This window comes from Mus musculus, chromosome 16 (genome assembly GCF_000001635.26).
Source record: "Mus musculus strain C57BL/6J chromosome 16, GRCm38.p6 C57BL/6J".
Classification (NCBI taxonomy): Eukaryota; Metazoa; Chordata; class Mammalia; order Rodentia; family Muridae; genus Mus; species Mus musculus.
In genome coordinates, this window is record NC_000082.6 from 90,897,089 (window position 1) to 90,911,443 (window position 14,355).

The window sequence follows — 14,355 nt, forward strand, 5'->3', positions numbered from 1 at the left end:
GGTTACAAACCTCAAGGCCCACCCTCTGTGACTCCCTTCCTCCAGTGAAGACCCACAATCTCCCAAAGCGAACTGAAAGTCTTCAGACGCATGAGCCCACGGGGACACGTCATGTTCAGGCCTCAGCACGGAGTGTTCTGGTCTCCTATTGCTTAGTCAAAAGCCCGATGGTTTGACATCTGGGACTTTCTATTCCTATGGCAGGCCTGGGTGGACATCGGCGGGACACTCAGGACAGGCACACAGCTCTGACCCACTGCCTTTGCACATTGCAGGTATAACATTCAACCCAAGCGGGTCGAGGGTTGTGCGGAAAGATGGCGTTATCGTCAGCAACTCTCTGGCCGCGTTCGCTTACATTCGAGGTAGGTGAATGAGTGGGAACTGCTGGGGATGCAAAGGAGTTTACCCACCACCTCACTCACAAGCACTCCGGTGACTAAAGGAACATGGCTTTAGCTGTCCTGGCAACTGCAGCATCGAGATATCCCGAAGGTACAGGCCTGGGGTTCTAATACAGTGGCAGCCACAAAACTAGGGGACCTACAAGAATGAAGTTGAGTGACTGAGGGTTTCGTCTCCAAGGGTAGCTCCCCCTCGTAAAGTAGAAGTGCTTTCATCATGTCTAAAACTTTGGATGACTGAATCTGCCCAACAACTGGAAGCAAAACAAGGCAGATCACACAGAAGTGAAACAGGTCCTGCCATGGGATGACGCAGTGACCTCAGGAGGCCTGAGAGTTACTATGGCTGCCAAGATTTCCTGGTGACTATGCCCAGGGCTGAAAGCTGGCACCAGGCCTGGCTGAGTACAGTCCTCTCTGTGGAGGAATGTTGTACAGTGTCCTTGTCACCTTCTGAGTTTCTTAGGATGGATTATATCTTGGAATGTTGACTGTAGTCTCAACACTGGCTTCCTGCTCCAGGAGGGCTTGCTCTGTCAGTCAGCTTCCCTTAGTCATTACTTAGTTCAAGACCCAGGCTACTCCTGAAGTAAAACGAGGTACATTTTGGCTCATAGTTTTGGAGATCAAGTTCAAGATCCAGTGTATCAGTCAACCAGGGGGTTGAGGGGACAGTGAGGCATCAAGAGTGATCACATTTTGAGCCAATGGAGAGGGAGAGAAATTTATAGAGCAGAGTCCTACAGCTAACTCCCGTAGATGGCACAGGCCTAAATGACATAAATACTCCACCTCTTAAAAGTCCACACCATCCCTCAGGGCCACCACCATCAAACCAAACTCATACTTATAGGTCTTAGGGGAAGCAACACTTATCAAAACCGTACAGAGGCCAGAAACTCTGAGGCCTTGGGTAACGTGCGCTCTGACAGGTGCATGGATGCTGCTATTCAAGCCAGCTGGGGCTGGGCTTGTGTGGGGTAGAGCTTCCTCGTAGGGAAATTAAGACTTAGCCCTGGCTGTCCTGGAACTCATTTTGTAGACCAGGCTGGCCTTGAACTCAGAAATCCACCTGCTTCTGCCTTCTGCTGGGATTAATGGCGTACGCCACCACTGACCTTCGAGAGACATCTTAATACAGGAGCTGGAATGCGTGGCCCAGCACTCTGTCATGGCACCGTCATTCCATCTTAGCCTCCAGTGGGCTTGCCATGTGCTGTATAGTTATTGGCCTCTTTTTTTCTTACCACCTCTCCCCCGTTTCCATTCTTGAGGCTCCCTATGACTGCCAAAGTTAAAGAATGCGAAGATTTAGGTTTTAGAAGTGTGTCCACGGTTTCAAAGCCCCTTCAAGTGGAGGACAACGGTGAAGAGGATCAGAGATGCTGCCGACTGAGGGGCAGCCACACTGGGCCCTCTGTTGTTGGCCTAACTTAGCCTCCACAATAAAGCGCTGGAGACTGGAGCTTAAGAAACAGTTTCTAGAGCTGGGCGTGGTGGCGCGCGCCTTTAATCCCAGCACTCGGGAGGCAGAGGCAGGCAGATTTCTGAGTTCTAGGCCAGCCTGGTCTACTGAGTGAGTTCCAGGATCCAGGCCTATACAGAGAAACCCTGTCTCGAAAAACCAAAAAAAAAAAAAAAAAAGAAACAGTTTCTATTTTGTAACAGTGCTGGAGTAGGCTGGAGTCCATGATCAAGAGCTTCCTTCTGTGTGTGTGTGTGTGTGTATGTGTGTGTGTATGTGTGTGTGTATGTGTGTGTGTATGTGTGTGTGTGTGTTTGTGTGTGTGTCTGTGTGTGTCCGTGTGTGTTCTTGTGTGTGTGTCCGTGTGTGTCTCCGTGTGTGTCCGTGTGTGTCCGTGTCCATGTGTGTGTGTCTGTGTGTAGGGCAGTGGTGGTGGTAGGAAGAGACTAAGAAAGAAAAGAGAGAGTGTGTACTTTTCTAATACCTCCAGTCCTATCAGATGAGGACCCTCTGGTGAACACAGTTAAACGTAATTAGCCCCAGAAAGTTCTACCAACAAAGTCATATTAGAGTTTAGGGCACCAGCATGAGTTTGGGGGGTGGGCAGACACGGTCAGTACAGAGCAACAACTCTGAGGGATGGGGTTTTGATCCCAGATTCTGTGCTTAAGGGAGCTGAAGGTCAGAGGAGCTGGACGTTTGCCAAGGGCACCACGGACAGCGGCTGGGTCCCGCGTCACGCTGGGCGAAGGGCAAAGCTGTCCATCAACTTCTACAAAGAACCTTGTCTTCAGGATTTGAATGGCTGGAACCTCTTGACCCTGCATTATGTAAATACCCCTTCCTCCAGCCTCCATGTGTTCATCCTGCTACACGTCTGGACGATGTGTTTGCCTGTCTAAGCACCGAGAGTCTCGGCTCCTTAAGGACAGATGACTGTCATCTTGTTTATCTCTGTCATATCTCTGTGTCTAGGAGAGCTCTGGAACAGACAAGGTTACAGAAAGTAGGCAACAAATGGCTAAACAATAAATCTGAGTTGGCATTATGACTGTCATACTCCGTTATCATCCATGATTTATGCATTTTATTTATGCATCTGGAAAGATGGCTCAGTGGTTAGGAGTGTTTGCTGCTCTTGCAGAGGACCCTAGTTCAGTTCTCAGCACCATGTCTAGAGGCTTACCTCTGCCTGTAATTCTAGTTCAGGGGACCTGACACCTTCCTTTGGTCTCTGCAGATATCTATACACATGTGGTATACATTCACATGGACACACATACATGTGAAACGTGTCTGTGGGTGCACATGTGTCATGGCATGCATGTCAGAGGACGACTTTGTGCAGCTGATTCTCTTCTACCACGGTTTACATTGGTTTGGGGAGCAAATCTGGGTTGTCAGGCTTATGTGACAAATGCCTTTCTCCACTGAGCCATCTGGCCAGCCATCTACAAGCCAGAACTGTGCTCCGTCCTTTTGATATGAGGACTGGATGGGATGTCATATGGTTTTTATTGTGAGATATTCCAACATGTTCACCCTGGACATGGATTCCCGGCACTCTCTGACAGCGAGGCCACTGGCCAGAATAGCCAGGGAACCAATACCTTGAGCAGAGGGTATTCCTGGGAAATTGAGGGAAGCCGAAAGACATTCCTTCATCAGGCTACCAAGTGGCTTTGACCCATGAATGCAGTCACACAGATGGGGGACAAGCAGACAGACAACCCAAGGCAAAGGGCTCTGTCCTCCACAGGGAAACTTGAAGGTGAGCGGAGGGACATGTGCAAGGCTCTCAGACCATATCTCCTATGCATATTTGCCTGATCTGTAAGGGTATTTCTCACAGAAAGGTGAAGAGCGTGTGTGTTTGTGTGTGTGTGTGTATACTATGTGTGTGATATGTGTTATAGGTATGTGATATGCTTGGTGTGTATGGTATGTGTGTAGTGCATGCACATGTGTGTGTTGCATTTGCGGTGTGTGGCAGAGTGGTATATGTCTACAGTGCATGGTTGTGTGTGTCTGTCTAGGCTGGTGGCGCCTGTTTATGGTATGGGGGCCTATGGGTGGAGGTTGGCATGTGTTTATGTATGTATGTATAGTTCTGGGAAACACAGTTTGTTAGCTGCTTCAGCAGAGGCCATTGTGCCTTGGCTGAGGGACTTCTTAATTTAGTTTTGTTGTCTAAATAAATAACATGACTCCTCCCAGACCACCAAATTAGTGTCATATTGGCATCTGGCTTTCTGTGTTTTCCTCATCTGTGCCTACGGGCCTGCCTTTGTGACTCAATACTCTGTCACTACCTCTGTTGTTTGGGAGTGTATGTGTGTGTAGAGTGTGTGTAGAGTGTGTGTGTGTGTGTGTGTGTGTGTGTGTGTGTTTGAGTGTGTCCAGTCTCAGGCAAACCTGAGAACTTTGGGACCATAGCCAGAGCAGCCTTGGTGGTTCTAAGACAGGAAATCTGGGACATCCGATGAGCTGTGTGAAGGAGATTTTAACACACACACACACACACACACACACACACACACACACACACACACACGACAAAGTCGGTCACATGACCCTTACAGGGAGGACAATCAGAACAGCACAGCCCTGTCACGTGGGTGGGCTCTGACTTGTTCCCAGGCTCTGCAACTCTGACAGGAAGCCCTGTCATACTCTAAGTACCATCAGAAGTAGTTCCAAATATGTTGTGCTTCTTCCTCCTGAAGGACTCTGGCCATAGTCCCCCCCCCCCCAACCCCCAAGAGATAGACCTTTGCTGGTGGCTTCTGGTGTCTTATCTGGGTGTGACTAAATTTGAACTGGAGCTTGTATTGGCCCCAGACCAGGATCTAAAGAGCAAATGGGGCCTAAAGGCCACTGGCCACCCATCCTGAGGCTCCTGGAATCGTAATACAGGTGGTAAGTCATTCTCTCTCGACCGTGATGAACCGAGACTAAAGTTAGAATAACAACAAAAACTGTTGTTTTTGAGAACTCTGCTCATCCACAGCAAAACAAATGCCTTGTGTGTCCAAAAGAGATGACAGGAAAGGGGTCACAACAGTCCAAAGTGGTCCAGTTGGCTCTAGAAAACGGGGTAAACATTATTTTGCGTAAATTCGGGGGCAGTGGGCAGAGCCCTGGCCTAAGCCCAAGTTCCAGTCGGTGATGGCTTTGGAAAGTGTCATCAGTAAAGATGCTGGCTCATCCCTTATGTGACGTCTACCTACAATCTGGTGACTGTGTGACAGTCACTTCCTCTGAATAGGAAGTTTTCATCCCCTGGGACCGTTAAGCACTGTTTGGCTTCCTGGGCCACTGGGCTCCTGGGCAGTGACATGAACGCCCCCACAAAGTGACCCTGTGGCAAGAGTTACCTCTGAACCCCAGGAGTTGAACCAGAGAAGGGGAGTGGGGATGCTGACTCTATGGTAGCATGTGATATGCCCTAAGGTAGCATGTGATGTGCCCTAAGGTAGCATGTAATGTACCCTAAGGTAGCATGTGATGTACCCTAAGGTAACATGATGTACCCTAAGGTAGCATGTGATGTACCCTAAGGTAGCATGTGATGTACCCTAAGGTAGCATGTGATGTGCCCTAAGGTAGCATGTGATGTACCCTAAGGTAGCATGTGATGTGCCCTAAGGTAGCATGTGATGTACCCTCACTTAATTAAGGATTATGACTCACTTAATTCAATTAATCTAAATGCTTCAAAAATGGAGCTGAGGTATATGTGTGCTGCCCTAACGTTCAGACTTGAGCATGGAAAAAAATCCTTAGGAATAGATAAAGTAAACAAATCAGTGGTGTGCTAGAGCAAAACCCTGATCCAGAGTAGATGGAGCCTGAGGTCCACCGCTACTCCCTCCTTGGACAGGGCAGGGACAAGGTGGGGTACTGGACAACAACTGTGACTGTTCTTTGTTCCTCAGAGACTTGATAGAGCAGTGAGTTTCTGCCTGGAGCTGGCCCTGTCCCCCACACAAGTGATCAGAAAACGATTAAGGCTCTGGCCTCTCCATACCTCACAGGAGGTGTCAATTGCCAGACATAAAACTATAAAGGATGCACAGTCTGAACTATGTCAGAAGTGAGAGTGGACCATTAGAACCGGCTTTGATTTGCAAGAGAGGGGAGGTTTGACCAGATGTCCTGGGCTTTGTATCACAGTTTAGTGATTTTGGTACAGTGTCAGTGTCTCCGGTTAGCCCATTCCCACCCCACCCTCCAACTCCTCGTGAAAAGGGTGTGTGGCTTTATGAGTCCTTTACATACTTAGTCTCTTCAACACTGTACTGATTGGATGCCAGAAACAATCTGCTGTCCCTCCCTCAGCCAAAATAAATGTTAATTCAGACATCTGCATCTTAAAGAGAGTGGGGAAACATCAGGCTGCGGTCAGGACATGCAGTGCAGATGAGTAGAGCCACTCTAGGGACAGCTTGGGCTGTGGGAAGGAAGCTGGCCAGGGAGGTATCCACTTTCAGAAAGATAAAGTGTCCTGGTTCCATCTCTCCCGTCAGATCTCAGCTGTGAGGTCCCTCCCTGCAGAGGAATGGAGTTTTGAGACTCCAGCCTAGACCCCTGGGGAGAAACAGCAGCGGTAAAGACAACAGCTTTCGTTGTCTCTCCCAGAATGAAAGACTTGACAGTGTGCCCTGAAGGAGGGTCCCGGAAGTTGAAATCTACTGAGAAAATGTTGGGGACAGCAAAGTATATCCCACAAGGAGCTCCAAGATCCAGCCTGCTTCTACCCGGAGAGGCTGCGGGCCTCTGCAGCTTTCCCTCTGGGCCTCAGTTTGTTCATCTGTAGGTGTGCTCAACCAATGGCCCCCAGCTCCAATCTATAAATAAAGTTTTATTGGGACACAGTCAGGTCTCGTGCTAGGAACATGATCAGTGGCTGCTTGTTATAATTTGAATCTGGAATGTCCTTCATAAGGGCATGTTTTGAATGTATGTTCCCCACTAGTAATGCCATTTGGGGAAGAACCTTGGGTCCTGGTCCACTGTGATGAAAACAGATTTTACCACATGAGCCTGTCGCCATGCCTCCTCTGACAGGAAAGAGGACACGTCTTCAAAACCGTGATCCCAAATTAACTCTTTCACACCCTCACATGCTGTCTTCTTCTTGCAGCCCACCCAGAGAGAGCCGCTCTGCTGTTCATGTCCAGTGTCTGCATCGGCCTGCTCCTCACACTGTGTGCCCTGGTCATCAGGGTGTCCTGTACGAAGGACTTCCGGGAGCTGAGGCAGGGGAGGGAGCACCTGGTGCTAGGGAGCGACAAGGCGGAGGAGGACAGCGAGGAAGACTTGGAAGAGGAGGACTCCTCGGATTCGCAGTTTCCCGAGGAGTTGTCCAGGTTTTGTAGGACTTCATATCCAGCCTATAGCTCTATAGAAGCCGCCGAGCTGGCGGAAAGGATTGAACGCAGGGAGCAAGTCATTCAAGAGATATGGATGAACAGTGGCCTGGATTCCTCACTCCCCAGGAACGTCGGCCACTTCTACTGACAACAGAGGCATCTGGAGGAGATCAGACTCTCTGAAGAAGGAAGGGTCCAGAATGCGCTGTCTCCCCAGCCCTCTCCAGTTCCACTTGTACCTTCTGTGAAGGAGAATCTGTCTTGTCATCCGAGATGGGTGAAGCCAGAAAGCTGTCAAAGGGACGTCGCACTGTTTACAGCACACCCTGGAATAAATTGGGAGGAAGCCGTGGTGTCTTGCAATCCTATCTGTACATTAATAATTCTATACAGACTTGAGATTCTCATTTACTCAACATTTACAATGCCAGGTGTCATCTATACTTGTGACCTGAGTAAATGGAGGAGGGGCACATATATTCATTAAAAATTATGCTGGTGGGAAGCGGTGAGATGGGTCAGTGGGTGAAAGGTGAGTGCTAGCAAGGCTGGCCACCTAAGTTCACTCCACAGTGTGGATGGAGGGAAGCAACTCCTTCAAGCTGCCCTCTGACCTTCTAACATGTGTCATGATACAGAGACAAAAACCTAAGCAAGGGGTAATAGTGGTGCATGATCATAAAATCCACAAATGGCCTGGGAGTGTAGAGAAAGCAGGGAAGAAATTCTGCATGTCAGAATCAAGGAGGATAGTATAAATGTCGGCTGTGATGCTTGAAAAGAGTTGGTTATTTAACTGGGGTATTGGTCACTAGTCTAGTTTCTATAGCGAAATATCTGATGGTGCATGTGTGTGCCATGCACACACATACAGGCACACACACAAACACACACATGAGCACACAGACACACACACAGACACACAGGCACACACATAGACACACACAGAGACACATACAAACACAAACACACAGACATACATAGACACACACACAGACACACAGAGAGGCACACATATACGCATACACAGACACAAATACACAAATACACAAATACACAGACCCACACAGAGACACACACAGATACACATAAACATACACAGGCACACACACAGAGACACACACATTCAGACACACAGGCACACACACAGACACACAGGCATACACACACAGATACACACACACACATACACACATGAGCACACAGACACATACACACAGACACATGGACACAGGCACACACATAGACATATGCAGACACACAGAGGCACACAGACACACACACATACATAGACACATACACACAGAGACACAGACACACACACAGAGATACACACAAACATACACAAGCACACACACAGAGACACACACACACACTCAGACACACAGATACACATAGATACACAGACACGCACAGACACATACAGACACACACAGTAAATAAATATGCCATAAGACTTTGATAAAACTGATAGGGAAGAAAACATGAGCTCAGAGGTAGTTTATCGTTTATTTATTTTAAAAAATTTTATTTATTTATTTTATTCAGATGACCAACTGCAGCTGTCTTCAGACACACCAGAAGAGGGCATCAGATCCCATTACAGATGGTTGTGAGCCACCATGTGGTTGCTGGGAATTGAACTCAGGACCTCTGGTAAAGCAATCAGTTCTCCTAACCACTGAGCCATCTCTCCAGCCCTCTAATTTATTTATTTTTAAGGCACAACCACTCTGTGTGTACCAGACTGGCTTTGAATTTGTGATCTGAGATCTGATCACCTCAGCCTCTTGAGCACTTGGGTTGCAGCCACGTTACAGTCGTGTGTCACCATGCCTGGCACACAAGCAATTTTTAATTCTCAGTATTATCAGCTTAGAACAGAGACTCACAGGATTTTCTTAAAGGAAAGATGATTAACTGCTCAGACATGGGAAGCCTTGATTATTTTCCTGCTACATCTGTGTCTGTAGGGGTCAGTGTGATGACTTCTTTCCCATAAGAACGTCTGTTTCGAGGCCCCGTCCCTGTGGACAAATGAATAAGAATGTCTGTTTCAAGGCCCCGTCCCTGTGGACACTGGGACTTAGATTCTGTTTGTTTTCACACTACATTTGATCTAGTCTCACAACCATTGTTGTTTGTTGTTTTTTGAGACAGGATCTCACCTGTAGCTCAGGCTGGCCTCAAACTCATGACAACCGTCCCCCTAAAGAGTGCTGGGAGTACAGGTGGACACCCAGATTTACCTGCTTAAATAACAACAACAACAACAACAACAACAAAAACCATTTTGGGGGCTTGAGAGATGGCTCAATTGCTAAGGATCCTATGTTGCAAGCTTTGATTTGAATTTGCTCTGCAGAACACTTGTAAGAAAGCATGATGCTTCTTCAGGCTAAGCACCCCCAACTCTAGCCAGCCTAGCCCTCTTGGAAAGTTCTAGGTCAGTGAGAGACTCTGTTTTTAAAGGGATGGGGTTACCTGTCTTAGTCAGGGTTTCTATTCCTGCACAAACATCGTGACCAAGAAGCAAGTTGGGGAGGAAAGGGTTTATTCGGCTTACACTTCCACATTGCTGTTCATCACCAAAGGAAGTCAGGACTGGAACTCAAGCAGGTCAGGAAGCAGGAGCTGATGCAGAGACCATGGAGGGATGTTCTTTACTGGCTTGCTTCCCCTGGCTTGCTCAGCCTGCTCTCTTATAGAACCAAGACTACCAGCCTAAGGATGGCACCACCCACAATGGGCCTCACCCCCTTGATCACTAATAGAGAAAATGCCCCACAGCTGGATCTCATGGAGGCACTTCCCCAACGGAAGCTCCTTTCTCTGTGATAACTCCAGCCTGTGTCAAGTTGATACACAAGACCAGCCAGTACAGTCCCTAAGGACTGACGCCCAAGGTTAACACTTTAACAGTATGAAAGCTACCGTTAGCTCAAGGGCTACGCAAACCTTGAAAGAGTCAGGATTTGGCCCATGCCCTGGTTTTGTTCCCCACAGTAAAAGTTTGCAGACTCCTGGGTTTGGGTTTAAAACCACAGCACTTCTGGTGGTAAAATCCTGAGTAACCAAGGACACGAATAGGGAACATGGTGGCGACCACATTCAAATCACTGCAAAGCATGGGTTCTTCCGCTGGAAGCTGCCCCACCCCCACCCCCAGCCAGTGAAGAAGAGAAAGTGAGGGCTCGGGAAACAAGCCAGACAGAAGCAGAGGTTGGTTGGGCATCTCTAGGGAACAAGAGGCCCACAGCAGAGGGGTGCTGTGACAAAAGAAAATTTCTCGGGTCCCATGGGGGCTTTGTAATGTTGTATGCCATGTGTTTAAACATTTGGCCCTCAGCTGGTCATGTTGAAACCTGGGGACCTAGCAGGAAGCAGTGCATTATGAGGGGTGGGCAGGCTCTTAAGGTCCAACTGTCAGCTTCCTTTGATGCTATCGGAACAAGAGACCCTACCTTCTGGTAACACGCAAGAAGCTTCTTCAGCCACTGTGACTGAGCCAGAATAGCCCTTCCTCCTGGACACTGTCTCTGTCAGGCATTGGGTTGTTGATGCTGTCTCTGTTGGGCATTGGGGTTGTTCTTGTAGCGTGAGACATTACTATACAGACTTAGAGCATCCGAAGGATCCTGCTGCATCTGTCACCTGCACAAGTCAGACCATCTGGGACTTCAATTGACCCTGTCAAATCGGCCTCTAGGCAAGCCTGTGTGGGTGCTTTCTTGAATAATGATTGATGTAAAAGGTGCTCACCCCTTGGGCAGGTGGCCCTGGGTAGGATAAGAAAGCAGGCTGATCCAGTCACGAAGAACAAGCCAGTGAGCAGCGTTTCTCTGTCATCTTGCCTTCTGCAGTGACAGACTGCTGTGATTGGTTTGTGCAAGCGTAGCACGCCCGTGCCAGTCCTCCCTGTGCCTGTCCTCCCTAAGCTGCTTTGGGCCATGGTGTTCATCACAGCAACAGAAAGCAAACCAGGCATGAGCCTCCTGAAGCCAGCTCTGCTGGCTCTCACCCCAACCTCACATGTCTGTCTTCAACCTCACAGTAGTTCTTCATTGCATGTAGACGAGGGACCTTCAGGGTCACAGGCTAAGTACTGAGGCCCACAGAACATGTCTTTGTCACAAAAGACGCCCTGTTGTTGAGTGGCAACAGAACATCCTCAGTGTTCCCAGGTGTCTGACACCTTCATCCACATTGCAGGGCCTGGACAGAACTTGAGGGGTGCTGAGTGACACGTCTTAAATGTCACCAGAGAGACATTTACTCTACATTATAGCAGACACGGTGTGATTTCTATTACCCATTTTCTCTTTTTCCATTTGTATGTGGTGTGGCATGCACGTGTGTGACCATACATGTATGAGGGCGTGCATGCACATATATGTCTGCATGCATGTGGAGGCTTAAGCTTGATGCTAGGAATTCTCCTCCATCACCGTTCCACCTAATTCATCAAGGCAGGGTCTCTTAATCAAACCCAGAGCTCACCGATTAAGGCTAGTCTTACTAGCCAACTTGCTGTGCAGACTGCTCAGTGTATCCTTCCAAGGCTGGAATGACAGGTGGCCCCAAGTTCACCAACATTTGCTGTGGGTTCTGGGGACCCACATTCTGTCCTCATGTTTGCATGGCAAGCCCTCCAGCTGTGGAGCCTTCTCTCAGCCCCCAGAACCCAAATTCTTCATAATGATGTTGTATAGTCTTTCATTTCCCTGACTCCCAAGGGGATGGATTCTGCTGTTGTTCTTGCTCTCAGAGTAACCCCTTCCTTAGTCTGTTTCTGCATCCAACAGGCCTCTTCTCCAGCTCTAGGAACAGACACTGTCAATCTAACGTCTCTCTCTGTGGAACCAAGGAGAGAACGACAGCAGAAGGTAGCCCTTTATCACTCTTTGTGGCCAATGTCACTGTGAGCAAAGCCACAAAGAGTTCCACAATGGTATCCCCTGAGTCTCTGCCTCCCCATCACCTACCTACGACAGGCATGCTTACATTCTTTCTCTTAGCTATCATTTATCTCTTTCACACACACACACACACACACACACACACACACACACACAGAGAGAGAGAGAGAGAGAGAGAGACAGAGACAGAGACAGAGACAGAGACAGAGACAGAGAGACAGAGACACAGAGAGAGACAGAGACACAGAGACAGAGAGGCAGAGACAGAGGCAGACGCATGGCGCATGCGCACACTCTTCCCTGTCCCTTCAGGAATGGCTCCACACCAGGCAGCTGAGGCATGGATCAGTCTCTTAGCCCAGCAAGTGCAATAAGCTGTTTGCATCTTCTGACCTCCAGCAGAGACTGCCCCTGTCTTCTCTGGGCCTCATGGGTCCTGCTGAGCTCAAGAGGAAATGTGACCGAAGCTCACTTGGATGAGGGCTGGCTGCTGGACCAGGCTGTGGGGCATGGGGCAAACGCCTACGTGGTGCGCCCAGGGAGCTCTGAGCCTCTGCCCTCCATGACTACGTGAGTCTGAGCAGAGGCGCCCCTGCCATTGCCAAGCAGTGGGGTCTTAGTGTTGTTGGGAGGTCTGCACACGCTGCCACCTCAGTGACCTGTGCTAATGCTGACTTTGAAGCCATGTGCTTCCTGCAGAGAACATCACCCTTCCAGATTGACCGGAGTTATTAGAAGGGACGCTGGGACCTTGGGATGTCACAGTGTTTGCTACTGCTCTGGGGACAAGAAGGCTATATTCAGGAACCACGTGGGCTTTGCGGAACCATGTGATCAGCCCACTACAGCTGACACATGGATGGAGTAATTCGTGACACGGTGCTCACCAGACCCGCTTTCCCAGCAGCTATGGGGAGGATGGCTGCATTTGGTTCCTACCTGTCCTTCTCTGTGCAGAAGCGCCCCTCCCCCTCCCCCTCCTCACTGGGACTTCTTCAGAGAGCAATCCCTCAGGGAATCCCCTTCTCAAGAGACTCTGCTGAGGGCCTGGGAATGTAGCTCTGGTGCTGAGTGTTGACCCAGTACGAATGCAGTCTTAGGCCCTTCTGTGGCACCATATAAAACAGGCGTGGTGTCTGCCTATCATCCGGGAGCTGGAGGCAGAGAGAGAGAGAGAGAGAGAGAGAGAGAGAGAGAGAATCAGATGGTCAAGGTCAAGCTGAGTTGGAGGCCATCCTGGGCTTCAAGAGACCTGTGCTAAGATACAAAAATCAACGATTTTCACTTCAGAAATAGACTTAAAGCATCCACAGAGATGAGGTCTGGGCTCTGGGGTTTGAGCCGTCCCTGGTGGCCCACACTGCTCTTGTGGAAAAACAGGGGAGTGTCTCCTTAGAAAGTTTTCAGGACGTCAGGGGATCTACCAGAGCCCACTTTCAACCAACTCTTCTTTCTCCACAAGTCTCTGGAAACCTGCCTGCTCCAGATCACAAAAAAAAAAAAAAAAAAAAAAACAACCAAACAAACAAAACAAAGCCCGAGGCTGAGACTTAGCTGTCAGGCTGGAGCTGAGCGTCTTAACTCCATTTTCTGTTCACTCTAACAAAATACCTATAGTTGGAAGATTTAGAAACAACTTGGGGCTGCAGAGACGGCTCAGCCAGTAAAGGCGAGGCTCACAAGCAGAGATCTAACAAACAGAAGTTTATTCTGGCGGCTAACTGTGCTTCTGTGTAAGGCTGAATGCTGCTTTGCGCATGGGGAAGGAGAGGTGAGCGGCTCCAGAAGAGGTCACGTGGCTGCAGTCACGTGGCCGCAGTCCCTGGAGGAAACTGAGGGAGGCAAGCTTCCTCCATACCATCGCCAGCTCTCAGGATAACCAGTCCACTTTCAAGGGAATGACACAAATCCCTTCATCAAAGTAGAATCTCTGTGGCCTAATTGCCTCTTAAAGGTCCCCACCGACTCTCATCATGGTTGCATTAGGAACCAGGTCTCCTACACATGCGATTTGAGAAAGCAACCCTGTTCAAACTGCAGCAGTGAGCCTTTTATCTGCTTTCCCCAGGGCTGGATGCTACCTCATGCTGGTTCTGGTGTGGCGCCTTATCTACGGGGACTTCCGAAAAGGGATGGACGGATGCTCTGGCGTTTCTGTCCCTGTCCTTGCTCCTCATGCATCATGGAAAACA

The 14,355-nt window shown here is 49.0% G+C and overlaps 1 protein-coding gene across 10 annotated transcripts in view; it reads left to right on the forward strand.

Annotated features, from left to right (window-relative positions):
* The window catches only part of Eva1c (eva-1 homolog C (C. elegans)), a 78,391-nt gene extending 70,370 nt beyond the window's left edge, over nt 1-8,021 (forward strand). For 6 of the 10 annotated variants that reach the window (NR_133573.1, NR_133572.1, NM_001316760.1 and 3 more), the window contains 2 exons: nt 276-365; nt 7,016-8,021. Coding sequence is in view for 8 of the 10 variants with exons in the window: in NM_001316760.1 (NP_001303689.1) it covers nt 276-365; nt 7,016-7,392 (467 nt within the window). In the remaining 2 variants the exon portion in view is untranslated. The remainder of the gene's footprint in view (nt 1-275; nt 366-7,015) is intronic. The other 4 variants (XM_017317131.1, XM_006523085.4, XM_030249282.1 and 1 more) reach the window with 1 other exon arrangement.
* Nucleotides 8,022-14,355: the final 6,334 nt, after the last annotated feature.